This window comes from Tachyglossus aculeatus, chromosome X4 (genome assembly GCF_015852505.1).
Source record: "Tachyglossus aculeatus isolate mTacAcu1 chromosome X4, mTacAcu1.pri, whole genome shotgun sequence".
Classification (NCBI taxonomy): Eukaryota; Metazoa; Chordata; class Mammalia; order Monotremata; family Tachyglossidae; genus Tachyglossus; species Tachyglossus aculeatus.
The window spans coordinates 20,812,868-20,836,735 of record NC_052098.1 but is presented as its reverse complement, the minus strand read 5'-3'; the positions used below and the strand labels follow the sequence as shown (position 1 = coordinate 20,836,735).

The window sequence follows — 23,868 nt, the reverse complement described above, 5'->3', positions numbered from 1 at the left end:
CATTAACTCTTTTTAAACCTCTAAAATAGAAAAGAAGATGTTTTGTCACATCCTTGAACTGCAGTCCAAGATGACATCAAAAGCAGTTAAACAGTGGAATCTATCTAGAAAAAGCCATTCGGTATTCAGTAATGGAAAACTGATTTACTGTTACTGCCCAATTTTAACCTCCAAACTCCACAGCAGAATGCAGCACGTTAATGGATTAAAGTGTGGGGCTATATGACATTGAACTTCCTTGCAATTAAATTCTACGGGTCTGTGCTGCTGATTCCCATAACAAAGGGTCATTTTAATCATCTTGCAAGTTGTGGTGCATTAATCTGTATAATAGTTTGATAAAGAACATTTATTAATTCAGAAATATTTGGGTCAGGATGGGTTGTTTCCCTCTTTTTTACTGATATAATTGAGACCACATTGTAGAATTAATGGTGGAAGAAATAAGATATGCATTGACTGGAAAATGAAAATTATTTCTGATAAAGAACTAAAGCCCTTGATATATCTTTTAGAATTACCTCCAATACATCTTCTAACTGTGTGGAGGGGAAATGTGAAAGTAGGAAATGGTCTCACTTGATGCTTATTCATCATATTACCAATTCCTGCAGACAGTTGTTTCTGGACATTGGCACATATGCTAATGCGGATGCTAAAAAGAAAGCCCTAAAAGTAGTTGACCGTATGTAAGTTTTTAAAATCCCTAATTGCCCAGCGATGCCTGAAAGCTTTAGTCTGAGGGAATTTGCAGGTGCACAACCCATAGAAAGGCCTTGAAAAAATGCATGGCATTGGTGCAACGGGCTCAATTTCAATATCATTCCCATCTTATTCCACCCTGACCAGAAGATGCACAAGAATGATAAGTTCTGTAACAAGATAGCCTCATGTCAAACCAGTATGAGCAGTCACGTTTCCCAGGCCAAGGGATTGGGTGACAACTGAAATATACAGTCATTCAGTCGTATTTATTGAGTGCTTACTGTGTGCAGAGCACTGTACTAAGTGCTTTCTTATTTTAGTTAGCTAGAACTGCAGGTTCATGAGCCTGTCAACACCTGTGTTTCACAAAGTTTATGTCAGTCAGTCAGCAATCGTATTTCTTGTGTGTTTACTGTCTGAAGAGCACTGTGCTAAACGCTTGAGAGAGTACAAATATGACAATGTAGCAGATGCATTCCCTACCCACAACAAGCTTAGTTAGAGGAGGAGACCGACATTATTATAGATAAATAAAATTGCATATACACAAGAGCCGTGAGGCTGTGAAGGGGGATGTATAAAGGGGGCAAGTCAGGGTGACGCAGAAGGGAGTGGAAGAGAAGGAAGAGGGCGTAGTCACCTTGGAGGGGAATGTGTCTTCAATAAGGCTTCGAAGGGGGAGAGTAATTGTCTGTCAGATACGAAGAGAGAGGGCATTCCAGGCTAGAGGCATGATGTGGGTGAGAGGTCGGTGGTTGGATAGATAAGATTCATGTAAAGCGAGAAGGTTAGCATTGAAGGAATGAAGTGTGTGGGTTGGGTTGTAGTAGGAGAGTAGTGAGGTGAAGTAGGAGGGGGCAAGGTGATTGAGTGATTTAAAGCCAATAGCAATAAATTTTTCTTTGATGCGGAAGTGGATGGGCAACCACTGGAGGTTATTGAGGAGTGGGCAAACATGGCCTGAACATTTTTCAGAAAAATGATCCGGGCAGCAGAGTGAAATATGGACTGGAGTGGAGAGATCCAGGAGACAGGGAAGTCAGCAAGAAGGCTGATGCAGTAATCCAGGTGGGAAAGGATGAGTGATTGTGTTAACGTGGTAGATATTTGGATGGAGAGAAAAGGGCGGATTTTAGTGATGTTGTGAAGGTTGGACCGACAGGATTTAGTGATGGATTGAACAGGTGGGTTGAATGAGAGAGAGGAGTCAAGGATAATGCCAAGGTTATGGGCTTGTGAGACAGGAAGGATAGTGGTACTTTCTACAGTGATGGGAAGTTCAGGGTAAGGACAAGTTTTGGGTGGGAAGATAAGGAGTTCTGTTTTAGAGCTGGCACGTTTGAGGTGTCAGCCGGACATCCAAGTTGAGATGTCTTGAAGGCAGGAGAAAATGCGAGACTGAAAGGAGGAGAGAAATAAGGGCTGGAGATGCAGATTTGGGAATCCTCTGCATAGGGGTGGTTGCTGAAGCCAGGTGAGTGAAAGAGTTTTCCAAGGGAGTGGATGTTGATGGAGAATAGAAGGGGACCCAGAACTGAACCTTGAGGGATACCTTCAATTAGGGGATGGGAGGAAGAGGAGGAGCCCATGAAAGAGACTGAGAATGAGCATCAAGAGAGATAAGAGGATGACCAGAAAAGGACGGTGTCAGTGAAGCCAAGATCAGCTAATGTTTCCAAGAGAATGGGATGGCCGACTGTTGAAGGCAGCTGAGAAGTCAAGGAGGATTAGGATAGAGTAGAGGTGTTGAATTTGGCAAGAAAGAGATTATTTGTGACCTTTGTGAGGGCAGTTTCTGTGGAGTGTAATGGCTGGAAGCCACATTGGAGCAGGTCAAGGAGAGGTACTTGAGACAGTAGGTGTGACAATTCACTCAAGGATTTTGGAGAGAAAGGGTAGGAGGGAGATGGGGTGATAACTGGAAGGAGCCATGGGATCAAGGGAGGTTTTTTTTTTTTTTTTTAGGATAGGGAGACCTTGGCATGTTTGAAAGCATTGGAGAAGAAGCCATTGGAGAGCGAACAGTTCATTCATTCAGTCGTATTTATTGAGCGCTTACTGTGTGCAGAACACTGGACTAAGCGCTTGGGAAGAAGAAGTTGGCAACATATTGAACAGTTGAACAGTTGAAGATGGCTGTTAGGGAGGGGGCAAGTGTTTTGATAAGGTGTGAATGGATGGGGTCAGATGCTCAGGTGGAGGGGTTGGATTTTGATAGAAGGCAGGAGATCGCCTGTTGAGGTACTGCTGGGAAAGATGGGAGAGTTGAAGGATGGGCAGGAGCGGGGAGGGGCTGGGAAGAGACAGGAAATTTTAGGGTAATCATTCCGGATAGTTTCAATTTTCTCAATTTGGGGCAAAGAATGGGGGAGATAAGGGGACAAAGGGTTTGAGGAGGGAGTTAAACACCTGGAACAACTGTGAGGGCAATGACTGTGGGTATCAATAAGGCCGGAGAGAGAGTGGTGTCCAGAACATTTATAGAGCAGTTACATACTTTCGATCATTGCTATTGAGAAGCACTTTGTGAAAAGAGCACGGGCTTGGGAGTCAAAGGTCATGAGTTCTAATTCCGACTCCGCCACTTATCGGCTGTGTGACTTTGAGCAAGTCACTTAACTTCAATGTGCCTCAGTTACCTCATCTGTAAAATGGGGATTAAAATTATGAGCCCCACGTGGGACAACCTGATTACCTTGTATCTACCCCAGCGCTTAGAACAGTGCTTGGCACATAGTAAGCACTTAACAACTACTATCATCATTATTATTATTCACTCTAGGTTATCAACTTCAGCATTAGGAGGCACGATAGATGCTGCAAGTCTTACCTTATGAGGAGAATGGATGTAGGATTGTTTTCAGAATGATTAGTTTGACAACAGATGAAGTAAATTTAAGTAAATCAAAGGTTAGGTGATCAGAACTTCCGGGGTTGGATGGGATCTTACCAGATTTCAGTCACTTCTCCCACAAGCTAAAATGGCTCTGAATTCTCCAAAGTGCCACATTCATTCAGCACTTAGAGCAGTGCTTTGCACATATTAAGCGCTTAACAAATGCCATCGTTATTATTATTATTATTCAGGGAACCATGGTGGCGGGGGCAAGGATACCAGCAATGCTCGTGGAAATGAAGTATAGAGACAATACAGGCAATCTGGCCAAGATTCCACCACCGCCACACACTGTTGCCACACTGCTGCGGCCGCGGGCCGGGTTAGTTGCACCAGAAACCTCCTAGAAAATTTCCCATGGTAGCTACAGAAGCAGCAGAAGATAGGGAGCCATGGCTGCCTCTTCTTCACACCCACAGACATATTCTATTTATTTTATTTTGTTAATATGTTTCGTTTTGTTCTCTGTCTCCCCCTTCTAGACTGTGAGCCCGCTGTCGGGTAGGGGCCTTCTCTATATGTTGCCAACTTGTACTTCCCAAGCGCTTAGTTCAGTGCTCTGCACACAGTAAGCGCTCAATAAATACCATTGAATGAATGAATGAATGCCCCTGACTGAAAGAATCATCTGGGAGTTTCTGTTTCTTAATGTGTGTAACTGTGCATGTCTGCGGGTGGAAGCTTGCACAGTTAACGCACATTAAGAAACAGAAACTCCCAGATGATTTAATCAACTTTTAAAAACCTTTCTTTCTGAAGTATTCATTTGGTATGCCTTACTTATTTGTTCCCTATTAATCGATGGTACTTAATGAGCACTTACTGTGTGCAGAGCACTGTACTAAGCATTTGGGAGAGTCTTGCTTGATGTGTACCTTTGGCCAAATCACTTCTCTGGGCCCCAGTTTCCTCAGTTGCCAAATGGGGATCCCATACCTCTTCCCCCTCCTGTTTTAGACTGGTAGCCCCATGTGGGACAGGGACTTATCTGACCTAATTGACTTGTACCTACCAGCGTGGCTCAGTGGAAAGAGCATTGGCTTTGGAGTCAGAGGTCATGGGTTCAAATTCCGGCTCCACCAATTGTCAACTGCGTGGCTTTGGGCAAGTCGCTTAACTTCTCTGTGCCTCAGTTACCTCATCTGTAAAATGGGGATTAAGACTGGGAGCCCCCCGTGGGACAACCTGATCACCTTGTAACCTCCCCAGCGCTTAGAACAGTGTTTTGCACATAGTAAGCGTTTAATAAATGCCATTATTATTATTATTATTATTATTACAATACAAAAGAGTTGATAGACATGTTCCTTCCCCACAATGAGCTTAAATTTTGGTTTTAGCTTCACTCCTTTTAGCCTGATTTCCAACGTGCGTCATTTTCATTTTGCTTTTGAAGCTGAGCAAAATAATACTGTCCTTTAAATAGCAATAATGGTAAAAATTGCCTTAAAATAACCAATATCCGAAGATGAATAGATACTTTTCATAAAGGATTTTCTTTGAGACTAATATAACTAAAGGAAAGTGTCTTCCAATGCGCATACAAAGATAATTCATCTCTTGTTTATTTTAGGATGTAGACTAGAAAGGTAAAAATCTGTTTTATGGTTACTTCAGAAGTATATTATATTTTTCCATTTCTTTATCAACTGATTAAACCAGAATTACCCTGAAAAAGGATTAGAGATTTCAAAACTAAGATTAACCATTAAAGCTTAGTGAGGGTATGAACACATGGCTTTCATGTTGTAAGAATAATATCCTTTAAATCCAACCTTAAAATTCAGTGTAATATTCTGAACTAGTGAGGCATTTTAAGAAACTCACTTAAGTCGGTTATATTGTACTTTTGTGGACTTAATCTGTGTGCCCCAAGTAGGACAGGGACTATGTCAAACCTGATTTCTTGTATCAACCCCATCACTTAATACAGTGCTTGACACATAGTAAGCACTTTAAAATATCATGAGCGTTATTATTATTGCTATTATTAGTGTGAAATTTAGTTAACAGATAAAGAAATCTAACAATATGCATGTAAATTAGAATGAAAATACAGGGAAAGTTGCTTATGGAGATCTTGTGGTTTCAAGAAAAAGTAGTCTTCTGAGTGATGGTAATCATTATACAGATTCATTACACTAATCTGTGCTCTAGTGTTTGCAATCAAGGCCTATAGTAATAGACAATGTTTTATTTTGAATCAGAATCAGCGTTTTACATTCTGAAGCAAAAGCTTCGTTTTACCATGTCATTGCCACAGCACGGAGCCGGGTAGGGTTTCCATGAATTGGCCCACTTTTCAAGTGGATTCACAAGAGTTATCTACTTGAAGCTACTATCTCTGTTGTTGTATTGAGCTGTTAATTCCTGCCTGTTCTTGTGGACAGGGAATGTGTCTACCAACTCCGTTGTTCCGTAAGTGCTTAGTACAGTGCTCTGCACATGAGTGCTCAGTAAATACCATTGATTGAGAGAAAGCATGATGAGAGGCTCTTTCTAACACTTGTTTTCATATCCTGAGGAAATAGAGACTAATTTGGGAGCCCTTTTTAAAAGTAGTCTAGAAAAGAGGAGGTGCCACCATCCTGGAATGTTTTCCAGGAATCCTACCCAAAACTGTGCTCTTGTGTTTCCAGTGATAACCCTGAACCTTCATAGGCCTGCAAGTCTATTTTTCCTATTTGAGATTTCATTTTTAACAAAGTATGTAATGAATTTGTACTGTTGCTCTTTTAAAGGAGTGATTTCTCTGTCTTTGAGATATTAAGTAGATGATTGGGACATACAGGTTCAAAGAGCATTGGTTCTGTAGGAAATCACACCAGAGCTCAAATGTTTGGCCTTTGAATATAGGCGGTCTCCTAATCAGGTTTCGCTGTTTGGCTATATAAGCATTACTTTGTATTGTTTTTCAGCTGATTTCTCATTTAATCCTGAGCCTAGTCCTCTCACTCTTTGCTAGGAAGTTTACCCTCTGCCACAGCTTTAGTTTGCCTGTGCATTTAAAAGCACAAACAGCTGCGTGACCTGCAAGGATTTTACTGCTTGACAGATGAGACTTTCTACCTTTTCCTTTGGATGTTATTTCAAGCAGATTTCTACAGGTCAGGATCGACAGTATAAAATAGGAACATCAGCAGTCGTCGGTTATTACAGATAATAAGTTTGAGGTCTTCCTTAGAAGGAAAAATTCTTTTTTCCATGAGTGGATTTCACTACTTACGTTTACTGTCCATTATACACACTGACTGTATCTGCCATAGTACAAACCTAATGGCCAGCAAAAAAAAAAAAGAAATCATGAAATTCTTCTATATCTAAGTGGTGCTAATGGTGCTCATCTCATTAGCCAGCTAAAGTTAGGAGGAGTTGATATTTGTAACTTTAAATCTTCAGCATTTATTCCCCCTTTTAGACTGTGAGCCCCCCTTTTAGACTGTGAGCCCACTGTTGGGTAGGGACTGTCTCTATATGTTGCCAATTTGTACTTCCCTAGCGCTTAGTACAGTGCTCTGCACATAGTAAGAGCTCAATAAATACAATTGATGATGATGAGGGAAGGTTAGAAAAACATTAAGTTGAGGGCCATTATTTTATGTGAAACCCTGTCTTCAAGTACACCTTCTATTTAGCTTAGGTGCCTTCATGGAGGTTTTGACAATCTAGGGATGCCATCCCAGTTTGACTGATAGACTCCCCAGGACATTGTATAGGATGAGTGTGGAGGAGGGTAGACGGATGAATCGGGAGATGGAAAAGCCTGAAAGGCTCTCTGTCGGTCAGGTCGGTGTGCCGGCATGAGGAATCCCCTTCTAGACTGTGAGCCCGTTGTTGGGTAGGAACCGTCTCTGTATGTTGCAGATTTGTACTTCCCAAGCACTTAGTACAGTGCTCTGCTCACAGTAAGCGCTCAATAAATACGATTGAATGAATGGATGAATCCCAGGGTGGGCTAGGTGATGGAACAAGTAGTCCCTAACCCGATAAAAAGCGGATCTTCTCTATATGATGTAATCTCCTCTGATCTTGGTTGGTGCTTTGCATTGCGGTTTCCCTTCCACGATTTAAGGCCAAAATATAGTGTTCTTCAGGAAAATGGTGTTCTACAAGTATGCCAGCCCTATGGAAAACATCATCATTGCGACAAGAAGTGGCAAGTAGGTCATATTTGTGAGTTGAATGCCATTATGTGCTTCCTAGTTTCATCTATCAAGATGAAAGCAGAACATCTTTGCAGATAAGGAAAAATTAATTAGTCCGTTTTCTTTAAGAAGCCTCCTCGCCTCCAGGTTATACAGATTATGCAGATGGTGAAATAAGTAATATCACATTTATTTATGCTTATCCACTTCCTCGCTTGAAGCATATGATCCTATGAAAATCTGAAAAATTGATTTAAACCTCTCGCATTATGTAACGGAGTAATCTCAAGACGCAATAGAAGGGAGCATGACTGGCAATGGGAGGGAACTGAAAACCAAGACACTTTAAATCCTGGATTTGTTTTGAATATATAATGTGCCCTTAAGAAAGTCATTTACCATGTTATCACTTACCTAACATTGGTGTTGTGAAGCTTGAGGCTTAATATAATACCTAGAATCACTGAATATGAAGCACAGTAGAACTGCATATCAAAATTATATTATGTTATAATTATTTAAAATGTTTAATACAAATCAATTCTCTGGTGATTTGGAGGATTCTTTCCCCTGTGTAATATATACCTAATTGGAAAAAGTTAAATACATTGTCAGAGCCTTACAGTTTGCTTTAGTCCTTTTTAAAGATAAAGACTTTTTTCATTACTACTTTTCAAACCATGCAAAAATAGTTATATTTGAAAGTTTAGCTGTACCGTATCTTAATTCACTGATCAGTGCTTATGGCTTAAACTGATTTTCTTAGATCAGGATGAATATAATGTAGCTGTAACTGTGTAGGCTTTATTGGTTTAGACAATGATATAAACCGTTGAAAATGTATATAACTGACCCATGTATTAAATCTTAGCCATGCAGTAGCAAATAGTATCCTGTTTGAACAAGGATGTCAAGAAATGGAAAGAATGGCAGAATTAAGATTCAGTGATGCTGATACACTCCATGGGAAAAATTGCATTTAGTCGGTTCCTGGTTTTGAATTTAAGTTCACCTACGAAACTGTCAGTAAACGGTGTTATTGTTGTTTAATGTTTTCTTCCTTCTTCCCAATTTTTTAAAGCTCCTTAAGGAGATATCCAGGAGACGCAGAAGCATTCGCTTTGGGAGAGAAGTTGAATTAAAGCCATATATAGCTGCCCACTTTGATGTCCTTCCGACGGAGTTCACCCTGGGAGATGACAAACATTACGGTGGCTTTACAAACAAACAGCTCCAAAGTGGTCAAGAATATGTCTTCTTTGTTTTAGCTGTAATGGAGCATTCTGAATCTGTAAGTTTCATTGCTTCCCCCTCCTGCTTTTAGCCACCTCCCCCAGCTTTTGTGCGTTTCTGATTAGTCCAAGCACATGCTTCAAATCACCCTTCATGCCCTGTAAGCATATGATCATTTGTGGCAAATGGCGGCACTCCAGAAAAAAAATCAATGTGCCCTTCTTCGTTTAGTTCCAGTGAGCCTTTAGGCTAAAATTATTTTTTTTCGGCATGCATCCTGATGTTTAGTTCACATCTCTAACTGAAGGGAAAGGCTCACCTGTTATCATGCCTCTGTTGATCTTTTGCAAATCATGGTCTTGGCTTACAAGATCATTGCAGGAGTTACTGAGCCATGAACTCCCCAACAGTATTGTTTGGGATGCCTAAAAAGGGATTTATTTATTTATTTATTGCCAAAGGGCTGCTTGCCATTGAGACGCTACTGCTTTTTCTCCAGAATCTTTGGGCAGAACTGCATAATGAGATATTCACATACAACTACTGATATTACAGTGATTTGCTAGTGACTTTATCAGAGAAATCTAAGTTAGAAAATAATTCGACGAGAAGGAGAATTCCTGAGATAATATAAATAGTGACTTGTCTTCTACTAAGTAATTCATCTCTCTCTTACGTCCCTTTATGCTTGAGTTGTTTTATTGTAATGTAATACTGTAAAAAAAGAAGAAATTAAGCTGAGACAGAATTAGGTCTGTGGAAAAAAATGTGCAGCTCACATCAACATTTAACATCCCATTTTCTGTGTGGTAGCTTATCTAATTGGTTACCAAATCTGACACACACACAGCAACTGGATTCAGGAAGATATATAACTCCTTTATCAAAAGTCTGAGTCTCATCAAAAGACTCTCCACTTCAGCTGGTTGTTCATAACTGTGGGGCTTCTCTTCAAATGACTGGAGGGATTCCCAAGTGGAAAATCAAAATACAAAGGCAGTCTTTCTGCCTGGCTTACCTTTGTGCACAGGACTTCATTTGAAAACAAAATGATGGCTCCACTGAATGATTAATGCGTAGGATCAGCTTTCCACTTCTACTGTATGAAGGTGTAAAGCAGCACATAAAGGGGATGAAAATCTGGGAACCCTTTTATTTAGGAGATCCTTATGCACAGTAAAAGAATTAAATAACTGCTGAACAGTATTCTGGAGAAAGATCTGGAGGTATAACCGGAGAATAACAGCAATGGAGAATCCCAGCAACGTAAAATGTAAAAACTCAGCCAACCTAGCCAGGCTTTGCCAGACTAGGTCCTAATCTCAAATCTTCTCCCTGACATGTCTCCTCTTGCTTTTAAATATATTCTGAATGGTAAATGGTAGAGATACCATACTTTTTCATAAATGGCTGTTTTGCTAGGAAGTTCTTGCAGACCTTACAGATGCGTGGATGAATATTTATACATGCATTCTCCCAAGTGCTTAGTACAGCGCTTTGCACTTAGCACTTAATAAATATGATTGATTGATGTATAAATATCATAATTGTTCATTTCTCCATAACCTTATCTTCCTTCTGCTCTTGGTTAAGCTCCATATAGTAAGCCACATATATATTTGGGGCTATATGTGTCCATATATACATGTGTATATATGTATAGATATCTTAATTGTCCATTCTCCATAACTTTTCATCCTTCTGTCCTTGGTTGAGACCACTTGCTTAACATTTTCCAAGCCTTATAAGCACATTATAAAACAGGATTTGTCCCTTGAAGAATGGGCCTACAATTCAGTAAAGCTAAAAGTATTCAGCATTTATATGGTCCTTCTCATTTCCAAAGTGCTTCATAATATCCAATTGGTTAAAGTGTCCAACACTTTTTTTATATAACTAATTTGGGTCTGTATTATTAGCCATGAAAATTAAAGACAAGGGAACAAAGGCAAAAAGAATTTAAATATTCATTCCTACTCATGCAGGGAAAATTCTTTATCCTGTGAACAACAAATTAGTCTAGCCATTTCTGAACTGAGCTCAGTTTTTCTTTCAGGAACTTCAGTTGGTTTCAGCTAGTCTAACCACAGAGAGTGGCTGGCAGGGCGTGGAAGTAATTGTGCATATGAATTTTCCTGATGTTACCATTTCCGGAGATACTTCTTTGAAATGATCAGTGAAAATTTCCTATTTCAGTCCCCTCAAGTACCCACTGCTTCAGTCTAATATGTGTTTGTATCATATTAGCCAGATATTTTATATAAATCTACATTTTTACGTATACAACTGGCAAGTAGGGGGATGTTAGCTGTAGGCAATTAGTAACTTCATGGCAAGCTGGGTCATGAATTCTTTTGCCTTTGGGATCCCAACCAGAGTCCAACCGGGGAAGGGATTCATGAGTCAGGTGGGTCTAGTTTGGCTAAAGCTCTGGTGTGATGAGCTAAAATTAACATCTCTGCTTCATCAGATAGTGTGCAAAATGTAGTGCTCCGGACGTTGTTTTGAAAGAACGGAAGAGCTGCCTTTAACTCACCTGATGTTAAGTTAAACTTTGCCACTCTTTGCCAACTTTGCCAAGCAGGTTCTGATGTCATATTTTTGTGGTTCTGACCCTAGGTTCTTTGGCACCACAAGGATATCAAGTTATAATCTCTGGGTAACTTAGCTCCTTCATCTTCTGATGCAGACTTTTGCATCCTGGACCGTCTCAACAATGTTATGATAAGTTGATGTTGCTTTTGGACAGTCCAATATTTAATCGTAGGCAATTTTTTATAGTTCCACTGGAAACTCTAGGACTGCAGTTTCTAATTCCAGTTGTATGTTTCAATTTTTGAACATCTCTGACTAAATTATTTGACTGCCTAACACGTAAAGATAGGACAGTGGCATAGAATATTTCTCAAAATGGTTTCCTGACATTTCCAGACAGAAATTGAACGAAACCTTGTTCTTCACAGGTATTAGTCTTCCATAAGAGACGTGGATAAAGCAAATCTAAGAGATAAATTTACCATCAGATTATTACGTGCTATTTACTAAACCTAGTGGCAGATTTGTTTATATAACTTAGAAGTGGCTGAATGTGAAGAAAATAAATACAAATTTAATTAACATAGCTACTAACAGAGCTTCATAAGTGTCCCGATGCTTATGCATTGTTAGTTTTTTCCTCATTTTCACCTTTCTGGTAGTTTGTTCCTTTATCTACTGGAAGACACAACTTTTCTAATCCTGTTCCAATCATTAATTGATTTTATTCAGTCTTGTCAGCCATTTTGATCTCACTGGCCTATCATTTTCTGTCTCTTCAATGGGGGTAACCTTTATTACCCTCTATATCACAGGACTAGATGAAGATGAAGTTATAAAATTTAGAAAAAAAACCCAAAAACATTTGGAATGTCTCAAAGTGCTAAAATAGTCCAAGGCTCTATGATGCCTGATTGTGATTCTCTCATTTAAGGGGGCCTCGGGGTCAGCAGTTCAATCTCAAGAACATAAAGGAGAATTAGCCTCTCTCTATCCCCTTCCTTATTCTCTCTTTGAATGCTATTTAATCAATCAGTGGTATTTAGCACTTTCTGGGTACAGAGCACTACATTAACTGTTTGGGAGTTTATTGAGATGCTACACCATTCATTCATTCATTCACTCATTCATTCATTCATTCTGGGTGGCAGACCTTTCCATTTTAGAGTGGAAATCACTACTACACTCCTACAATACTTCTCCTTTCTCCTTTTTATGGTATTTCATTAGGTCTTACTGTATGCCAGTAGGTGGTCAGACAATCGTCCCCCTTCTAGACTATGAGCCCGTTGTCGGGTAGGGACCATCTCTATATGTTGCCAACTTGTACTTCCCAAGCGCTTAGTACAGTGCTCTGTACACAGTAAGTGCTCAATAAATACCATTGAAGGAATGAATGCCAGGCCCTATACTAAGTGCTGGGTTGACTACAAGTTAATCAGGTTGGACACAGTCCATGTCCCACATAATAATAATAATAATAATTGGCATTTACTAAGTGCTTACTATGTGCAAAGCACTGTTCTAAGCACTGGGGAGGTTACAGGGTGATCAGGTTGTCCCACGGGGGGCTCACAGTCTTAATTCCCATTTTACAGATGAGGTAACTGAAGCACAGAGAAGTTAAGTGACTTGTCCAAGGTCACATAGCGGACAGGTGATGGAGCAGCGATTAGAATCCAGGTCCTTCTGACTCCAAGACCTGTTCATCTAGGCCACAAGGCTTCTCCATTTTGTTAATTCTTTTTTCAGGAGGCAGAGGCTGGACAAGATGATCTCTTGAAGTCTCTTATCTTTATGATTCCCATCGGGTATCAATCAATCGATCATGGGATTTGAGTGTGTACTGCATAATAATGATAATAATAATACTTGTTAAGCACTTCCTATGGGCCAAGCACTGGTCTAAACTCTAGGGTAGATACAAATTAATCAGATTGGACACGGTCCTTGTCGCACACGGGGCTCACACTCTTAATCTCCATTTTACAGATTAGTTATCTGAGGCCAAGAGAAGTTAAGTGACTTGCCCAAGGTTACACAGCAGACATGTGGCAGAGCCAGGATTAGAACCCAGGTCCTTCTGACTGGCAGGCCCGCTATGCACTAAACTACGGAGTACTCTGTATGTAGAGCACTGTACTAAGAGCTTGAATTGGGTCTTTTTTCTTCATCCTTTCTTCTACGTTCCTTGTCCTTCCTCTTCCTTCTACTTATTGTTGTCATTGGAGCCCCATCCATGCAGACACTGAAACCAATCAACCACCAGTTCTCTTGCTGCTCATTCTGCTCCATAAACTGCTTGTCCCAGATCAAGACTGAACCTGAGTCATGACTTCTGGTGGCTGATTTGGTTCCACACTGGATCAGAATGCTTAGTACAGTATTCTGCACACAGTAAGCGCTCAATAAGTACCATTGAATGGTTTGGCCATTCAGTCAAAGAAAGAGGCTAGGCCCCCTAAAGCGTTGGGCAGGGTCAGTTGCACAAATTCACCATGCTCTCAGGATGGCCCCGATGATTATTTCTGTTGGGCCCATATTCAGTGGAAAGCTTCTGCTGCCTTGGTCATTTTGAAAAATCTTTGACTTTCCAAATGACTGATTTTTCCTTTCTCATTCAGAGTATCAAGAATTGTATATGATTTATAAAATGGGAATTTATCACAAATCAGACAGGTTCTTTAGTCCGTTTTAGGAATCAAATTGCAGCTGTTTGTATAAGCATGTGAAGTGAAAACTTTGATCATTTCAAATAAAAAAGTTGTTTTTCATTGGGAGATTTTTTTTTTTAATACTACTTCAAGAATAAACTGCCGGCAGGCTGCTCCTTGGTTGTTGGGTTCTTTGAAGGATATGAGAGCTATGATATAATGAGCAAAGCCTTGACCTTAAGTTTTATCCCAAACCTTTCTTGAGGCTGAACAAGTTTGGGTAACATTTTTGTGTAATGCTTCCTTTTCATATTCACACAAATTTTTTGTGTTTCCTCCCTGGAGTTCGACATGACAATGCTAAAATGCTTCATAAAAGGATGTTTTTAGGTCATTCTTTCTTGGTAAATCAAAATTACTCTTTGAAAGATTAATTTTAGAAATTTCTAGGCCAGAAAAATTTGGACTTGTTAGATGCTTATCATTCTCAAAGTCCTTAAGCATTCAAGAGAAAAATCCATAAATGACAAACATTAAAACAAACAGATGAAGCAAACTTCAGTCAGAAAATCATTAGAATTTACTGGGTGACTGCTATGTTCAGAACACTTGGGGAAGTAGAAGACTAGTAAGGACTGCTCGTACATTTTTTATTATCTTGGGTGTATGTCTCATCATTTTTATAACTTCAATATAGAACCCTCACTTCAAAAACAAGATTTGAATTCTATCAAGTATTCTTAACAGTAAAAAACTGGATCCATGAATAAAGGATTTGATGCTAAAGTCCAATAGCATAAATTGAGCAAGTTTGCTTTAAGACAATATATGCCAACAAGTACCCCCAGTTTAGCATTTATCTGTGCCATTCGCAAACACCAAAAAAGAGTAAGATTTTCAAAGATACACTTGCCAAGCAGATGTTTTTTTGTTTGTGAGTCATGGAAATAAAAGCTAAAATAAAATCTAAATTTTTAAAAAAATTTAAAATTTAAGCACAATTTTACCGGAAATAAAAAAAAAACCCAGATAATTACCAACCAATTATATGTATTTTTAACTCAAATTATAACTGGATTTATGAAGTGTACCTCTTACCCAGTTCTCCAAGTACATATACAGAAATAAATGCAACCCTTTGTAATGGAAAATAAGCATCTGGTCTCATGCCTTGATGAGCTATGTCCTGATAAAAAGATGAGCTTGTTATGCAAGCAAAATGCCACGTGGACTAAGCCTTCATCCCTTTAGACTTGGCAGGAATTCACTTCAATCATTTACCCTCCCTCACAATCCTCCACCAATTCTATTGTTTCGTTCTATTTCATATTCTGCACCCAACATCTCCTAGTATAAAGGCTATCTACTCATCCTGAAACTGACGATGACGTTAATGGGGAAGTAAGTTCATGGAACTCTCAATATGTAATCCTCAGCATTAGGGAAGAGCTATAGGGAAATAAAAAATACCGGCATGGGAAAAAAAAATGAGCGGAGTAAGCAAATGTTTTATTTTTTCCTCTGTGTGTAAAATTTTTTTGAGTTCAAAATATCCTTTGCATTCTCAGAATTTTACAAAATTGTCCCAATTGCCCTAATTCAAGAAACACTTTCAGAACGTAAATTATTGGAAATATCCTCCATTAGAAATGTATATGGTTCTCTAGTCTATGTAAAATAGCATTGCTTTGCTAACTTAGTATCTTCTTCACCGTATCATACCTTTTGCTGTTCATACGATTTATTACTGAGATCACTGTTTTAAAATGCTATTTAATGACAACTCAATTCACCTCTTTCTTTTTACATAGACAATGTATGCAACCAGCCCCTATTCAGATCCTGTCGTGTCCATGGACCTTGACCCCCAACCAATTACAGATGAAGAAGAAGGGTTGATTTGGGTTGTAGGACCAGTTCTTGCAGTTGTGTTTATCATCTGTATTGTCATAGCTATTCTCCTCTATAAAAGGTAAGTTTACCTAATATTTCAATAGGACTTCGGCCATTTCATCCATAGGGAATTTGATAAAAATGCTTTATACCTTCAATTTATAATAGATAAACTTAATCTGGTGGTTTTAGCACTTTGAAGCAAGTGTTTCTATAATTGGAGAGTTGAATATTCTGAACAAAATCTCATGTGATTTTCTTTTTGCTTCACTTTCAATTAGTTGAACTGCATTTGCATTTGTATGTTAGCTACAAAAAATCTTTGTTTATTCACAGACTGTATATTCATTATTTGTCCACACAAATAGGGGCACACCAAGAGATGTATATTCATACTCAATACTAGTAATGGATAAATTTACATTTTGACCTTGAAAGATTATTATCAGTTTTGCAAAGTGAACTTTTTTACCGGTATAACAATCACCCATAGGCATTTTCAGTAAAGTAAATGAAGAAATTAAAAGATACAATATAAAAGAGGAATGAGAATACACTAAAAACTGTGCTTTCAAATTTTCCTTATTTTCAGGACTTTGTTCACCTATAGGTATCACTCAAGCTTTTCCTATACATGTCTCTTTTTCTATATACTTTTCCACCTGTTCTCCCTTCCTGGCTTCAGCTAGTGTCTTTAAATGGACTACTCCCAAGCTGACTGGCCAATCCCAACATCTCTAAGATTTAATTCTCCAAACTTCTGGGCATCACATTTTTCTGCCAGATCATATTCAGTGAAAGTGAAGGGGTGAAAATATTTCTTCTTTCAAATTCTTTTTGTTGTTGTTGTTTAATGGTATTTGTTAAGCACTTACTATGTTCCCAGCCACGTATTCAGTGCTGGGATATATACAAGCTGATCAGGTTTGGACAAAGTCTCTGTCCCACATAAAGCTCATGGTCTTAATTCCCATTTTACAGACGAGGTGACAGGCGCAGAGAAGTGAAGTGACTTGACCAAGGTCACAAGCAGAGAAGTGGCAAAGCCAGTATTAGAACCCATGGCCTCCTAACACCCAGGCCTGTGCTCCTTCCATTAGGCCATGCTGCTTCTTGTTTGCATCACTTTCTCCTGTTTCCTGCTAAACTATTCAACCTCTTTCATTCAAGATTTAGCCTTTTTGTTGCCCATTCCCTCAACCTCTTAAATATCACTGAAATTTGGAGTTTCTTTACAGCATTTCTTAATTCTAAAACCTCTTCCAATTTCTACACCTTACTACACTCTTTCATTGACTCTTTTAAAATCCCAATCCCTAGTCTATTTCTCTTTTTTCAAACAAACTAGTGCCACCAAAATTATCATATTTTCTCACTGTTCTAGCTACCTCATCTCTTGTCTCTTATTTCGTCCTTCCACCTTGGAATTCTAATCCGTGATCAAAGAGCTCTGCACTACTGACTTCTTCTGGAACTTCACATATCTTTTCCTTGTAAAATTGTCCTTCCACCTCTAGTGTGACCAAGTGGGAAGAGTGTGGGTCGGAGAATCAGAGAATCTATGTTCTAGACCAGCTCTGCCACTGGCATTCTGTGTGACTTTGGGCAAGTCAATCAGTAGTATTTATTGAACATCTACGGTGTTCAGAGTACTCTACTAAGCCCTTGGCAAAGTACATTAGAATTAGTCTACGCAATTCCTGTTCTTAGGAAGCTTACAGTCTAGTGGGGGAGACAGACATTAAAATGATATATAGATGGTATGTGAGATATGTACACGAGTGCTACAAGGGGTTATGGGTATTCAAATGGCAAGGAAGTGCTGAAGAAGGCATTCATTTATTTATTCATTCATTCAATCATATTTATTGAGCACTTACTGTGTGCAGAGCACTGTACTAAGCCCTTGGAAGAGTACAATACAACAATAAACAGTCACATTCCCTGCCCACAACAAGCTTACAGTCTAGAGGGGGGGAGACAGACATCAATACAAATGTATATAAATAAAATGACAGATATGTACATAAGTGCTGTGGGGCTGGGAAGGGGGAGAAGAACAAAGGGAGCAAATCAGGGTGACATAGAAGTGAGTGGGAGGTGAGGAAAAGTGGGGCTTAGTCTGGGAAGGCCTCTGGGAGGAGATGGGCATTGAATGAGCCTTTTGAGGGGCGAGGAGAGTAATTGTTGGATTTGAGGAGGAAGGGCATTCCAGGCCAGGGGCAGGACATGGGCTAAGGGTCGGCGAGGAGATGAGATTGTGGCACACTGAGAAGTTTAACATTAGAGGAGCGAAGTGTGGAGGCTGGGTTGTAAAAAGAGAGAAGCCAGGTGAGGTAGGAGCGGGCAAGGTGGTGGAGTGCTTTAAAGCCGATGCTGAGAAGTTGTTGAGGGTAGCTGTGGGATATGCAATGGGGAAATTAGAAAATTAATTCAGATAGGCCTCCTAGAAGAGATACAATTCCGGAAGGACCCTCTCTGTCATAATGCTAGCTCTTTCTACTTCACAGTGATGTTAAGAGAAAAAAAATCTGGTTGTCTGAAAGTGTGACCTTTATCTGTGTATACTAGTAGTTTGGCGATCACTAAAGATAAAAACTTCCACCTGCCATCTAGTTATAATATTCCTGGGGACCACCTCCCACTGCCAGTTGGATTAGATGGATCAGAATGAAAAAATGCCTTATTTAGAGCTGAGTTTTTGCTGTACTTTCAAAATATCTTCAGTAATTTTTTTTGGGGGGGGGGGCGGTGGTTGTAATGGTATTTGCAAAGTGCTTACCATGTGCCAGGCAGAGTACCAAGCTCTGGAAATTCAGATTTAATGGTGATGCATGAGGTATTTACAAAGCACAATTTGATAAGGTTATTGGAAAGCCACTGGAATTAAAGGACATTGTAGTTTCTTCTTTGGCGATTTAATGCAAGTGCAGAGATTAAATAGAGACCCCAAATAAATCTGTGTGGATGGGACAATATCCTGGATCTTTGGTTTTTTCCTCAAAAAGACCTGCAATCATCCATCCAGGTTATATCTGTGATGGTGGGTCTTTTTTTTCCAACTAATATAAAAATATACCACTTGCTATATTCTCTTGTTCAGCACTGGGCACAAGGATGCCTTCAATTGTGATTAAAAATTTGAGACATTGTATGAATCACATCTCCACATTTACATAGACATATTTTTTAAAAAGTCCCGATAGAATAATGATCTATAGACTAACAATTTGGTACAATGTCTAGCTTAAATCGATTGTTAAGAACCAATTCATAAGGCCTAATATTGGATAAGTGAAACCACCTGAAACAGTCCATGCACTCGATTCTCCCATAACCTAGGGATTGTATTCTTTGCAAATTGCATGCTAAGGAAAATTCATGTTGAAGTGTCCTGTCCAATGCCATGCAAAAGCTCCCATAAACACAACCATTGCTTCTCACACTGTCACTCCGTATGAAAACAGGCTCATGTTAGAAAAATATTCCCTATGTTGCTGCAGAATTGAGTTCATGTGCATAGCTAGGCATATGCATATCATATTATGTCTTCACATGTTTCATATTTTAGGGACTTGCTTTTGAACTGATTCAGTTGGTTTTTCATCAGATTTCACTGGACCTTCAGCTTCAGAGTTACTCTCTTGTTGAGATTATTGTCTAGCTTTCTATTTTGGTTTAAATGGGATGTATGTACTGTTAATTGTTAGTATTCTTTATTTGAATGTTCTCAGGTGACATGTTATACAGACATCAAGGCCGGACTTTGCTGATTGCCTTGATGTTCACGAACTGGCTATTGTATGATCCTTGCAGATCAGTAATGCCTGGTTGGACTGCTATCTGGTCTGCCCTGCCAGATAGCACGGGTCAACAGTAATATGAACATACTTCAAACCTTACTCACAGACATTATCACAGCCAACAAGACGTCACTGTTCAGATTTGCCCAGATCCAAGATATGTTCCTTTTGTTTGGCACTAAGCTTATGTGATCCACTTTTTTATACCACATTTCAGCATTAATATATATCCACATACTAGTCGGTTCAGAGAATGGCACATTTGTGATGAGTCTGTTCAGACTCTTGTAAAATAATGTTTTCTCCGTAGTGTCCATTTTGATGTAGACATATGCACTGAGATGATGGCAGAAGCCTGATTTTTTAGAGATAGGCATAGGTGGGGTCATCCGATCAATCCATCAATGGCATTTATTGAGCACTTGCTGGGTGCTTGGGAAAATACAGTACAATAGAGTTGGTAGAAATTATCCCTCCCCACAGGAAACCTTCCCCACAAGGAGCTGATGTTAACTAATACCTCTAGGCTCTTCAGGAAGACTTGAAACTAGCAATGGACTCACTGCAGTTCCAAGACTTATAGATCCTCTCTCTCAGGAGACTGAAGATCTTTCATATTTTTAAATGAATTTTCAAAGATTATCCTAACCATTATGAAATCCTATCTATGTGGCTGAGAGAGCCTAGGCATTCACGTCGTTTGCAAATGTGTTCACTGTAGGGCCTGTCCCTCTTTTCTAGACTCTAAATATCTCAATCTTTGTGAAGCTTTCACACAAGAAATCTCTCTTCCAATTGCTGCCTGTGAGGCTGAACTATCTGCTCTGATGATTTCCCAACAGTCCATTGCTATCTCATTTAATACTGTACTTTTCTGGGTCCTTAAATACTTTATCCTCCCCACCCCAACCCCCTCAAAAATACACGTCTGCAACCCCTTTTGGGTCACCTTCAGGAGCTGTCTGGGTATTAGCCCATCATCCATTTTCCTCACACGTCCCACCCAGTAAAACTAGACGTTGGCAGCTTTGCTTCAGTGCTGGAGACTGATAGGACCTAATTTTTGATCATCTTGCTATTGATGTTGATCATCATACTATTTGATGTTGAGTATGGTTTGTAGGTGACATTGGTGAAGTTGCTTAAAAAGGTTCAACGGTTGCAAGTTTAAAAGTTTAAGCAGGCATTTAACCCCCATCCCCCACACCTCCTTAGAACTTATGTATATATCCTTGTAGGTGATTATCTGTGATTATTTTTAATGTGTAATGTCTGTCTCCCCCACTGGGCTGTAAACTTTATAAGGGCAGGAATTGTGTCTATTAGTAGGGTGCTCTGTACAGAGCAAGTGCTCAATCAATGCTATCGATTAATAGAAGCGCCTTCTATATCGGGTCCAGTTCTCACCACCATACAGAGAAGATTGGTTGAAACAACAGTCTTATAGACTTTCAATTTGGTAAGGAACATGGTGCCCTGGTTTCACCACACTCGGCAATAATCACAACCATTATAGTATGTATCAAGTCCCTGTTAGGTGCTAGAGGAGCAGCGTGGCTTAGTGGATAGAGCACAGGCTGGGAGCCAGAAGGTCATGGGTTCTAATCCCAGCCCCGCCACTTGTCTGCTGTGTGACCTTGAGCCAGTCACTCAACTTCTCTGTGCTGCAGTTCCCTCATGTAAAATGGGGATTAAGACCATGAGCCCTATGTAGGACAGGGACTATAGAGAAGCAGAATGTCTCAGTGGGAAAGAGCATGGGCTTTGGAGTCAGAGGTCATGGGTTCAAATCCCGGCTCCGCCAATTAGCTGTGTGACTTTGGGCAAGTCACTTAACTTCTCTGTGCCTCAGTTACCTCATCTGTAAAATGGGGATGAAGACTGTGAGCTCCCCGTGGGACAACCTGATCACCTTGTAACCTCTCCAGCACTTAGAACAGTGCTTTGCACATAGTAAGTACTTAATAAATGCCATTATTATTATTATTATTATAACTTGATAATTTTATATCCACCCCAGTGCTTAGAACAGTGCTTGGCACATAGTAAGTGCTTATGAAACACCATAATTATTATTATTAAATCCTGGAATAGATAAAAAATGATCTTATCAGACACAGTCCCTGTCCCCCATAGGACTCACCGTCTAAGAGGTCAGAAGAGCAGGTACCTCATTGCCATTTTACAGATGAGAAAACTACACTTCTATCATTATAGATCATAGATTATATATCATTATAGTCCAGTAGAAGTCAGTGGACAGCATTGCATTCTGTGTGACCAGTGTATTTTTTTATGCTCAGGGTTTTCCGGACTGTTAAATAACAGATAACAACTATGTCATGTCACAAGTACTCATGTCACAAGCACACTTTGCCAGATTTGTTAGCCTTATCTGGTGTCACATTGCCACCCAACCGCCCAGTCTGGTCTGCAGTCTGGACGGCTCCCTCCCGAGCCATAGGACGGAGACCCCAATTATTGGCCGGTGCCTGCCTCATATCCCCCTAGCCTCTCACTTGCGCCCCACTCCGAAGAGTTTCACTCCTGTTTCCCGGAAGTTCAGGCTTTGGGCATCTCTCCCCCTAGGAGATTCGGGATGCCACGGAGCTGGAGGTACCTGTGCCCCTTCACCCAGATCCTCTCCTTGAGGATTCTTCATGGATGTCTTCCCCTGTCAATAATTTGTGCATCTTCCGCATTGTGGACTTGGAAAATCTCTGGCCATTTTCTTCTTCCTCTTTTCCAGTGGGGACCTGTCTATTCGGATGGGTAATTTTCCTCTTTCCTTAATGTTTCTCTTCTCTTCTAAGCAACATTCTCCTCCTTTTTCCACATTGACTCTTCTATTCTGAGTGGCGTCTTCTCTCCTCTCCTTGTGAAAGCATGGACTTTTCTCTGTGGAAACGTACAGCATCCCCCATTCCCACTCCCAAGATTCCTGGCTCACAGACTAAACCTGCTTCTCAGTTGATGCCATGTTATCCACTGGGGTAGCAGATGTCAATATAAAGCCATTGGAAGAGTCCGGAGAAAAAATATATATGAAAAGAGAAAGTTTTGTCTTTTTCTCTTTAGCTCTCTGTGTCACTGTATTTACAGAGAGGACTACCAGCGGCCCTTTTCACTTGCCAGACTTTTCTTTGTGGGTGCACATTCATTCATACAAGACGCACTTGAGTGTATGTGCATATATTCACATACCAGTAATAATTCCTGCATTATACTGTTTAGCAAGTGATCGGAGATTTTAAAAGTAAGCCTATAATTTTCATTTTACAGTGTAAGTGCTTATTTAGCAAAGGGTGTCTGTGCGATTCATGGGGACTAAATCTTGCCCAACAAGTGTTCTGGATCTCTATCCCGAGCCATATTTTCTCTCCCTTCCAACCCTCTTTCCACGAATTTGGACAGAGAAGTAGGAAATCAAATGAATCTTGTGATTCCTAAACCAGTCAAAGGATTTTCAAGTGATATAATATGAGACAGATTTCTCTAATTCTGAGCCCCTAATAAGATTTAACCTTTAACTGTTCTATGAAGAAATTATACGTTAGATATCTACCTCCTAGGAGAGTCAGGTGAATTAATGCATGTTCACAAACAGCTTATGTAGAGATACAACTTTTTGAACAGTCAACATGTTAGATGAAAAGCATTTGTGAGTATGTCTTGTATTAGGAAAAACACACGTCTTGTATTAGAAAAGTATTGAATTGGCCTCGTTACAGGTAGTAGTAAAGTGCTTTTTCTACATTATCTCAGTTACATAGAGAGGTCGTACCCTGTAGATTCACAGTGCTATGTATTATTCTTTCAGAACAGGAAAATGTATTTAATCCTTTATTGGAAAAAGATTTATGATTATCTTTCACGTCAAGAGCTGTTTAGAGAAATTGTTTCTGCCACTATATTACCTAGAGGTATATAATTCAGTTGTACTGAAATTGAGTGTTGTTTGATGCAACTTAAAGATATTTCATGAAGGAATAAATACTTAACTA

At 39.7% G+C, this 23,868-nt stretch overlaps 1 protein-coding gene across 42 annotated transcripts in view; it reads left to right on the top strand.

The window, feature by feature from the left end:
• PTPRD (protein tyrosine phosphatase receptor type D) overlaps positions 1-23,868 on the top strand; it is a 1,852,740-nt gene that overhangs the window by 1,721,839 nt on the left and 107,033 nt on the right. For all 42 annotated transcript variants that reach the window (XM_038769706.1, XM_038769707.1, XM_038769750.1 and 39 more), the window contains 2 exons: positions 8,828-9,037; positions 15,980-16,140. In XM_038769706.1, the coding sequence (XP_038625634.1) occupies positions 8,828-9,037; positions 15,980-16,140 (371 nt within the window). The remainder of the gene's footprint in view (positions 1-8,827; positions 9,038-15,979; positions 16,141-23,868) is intronic.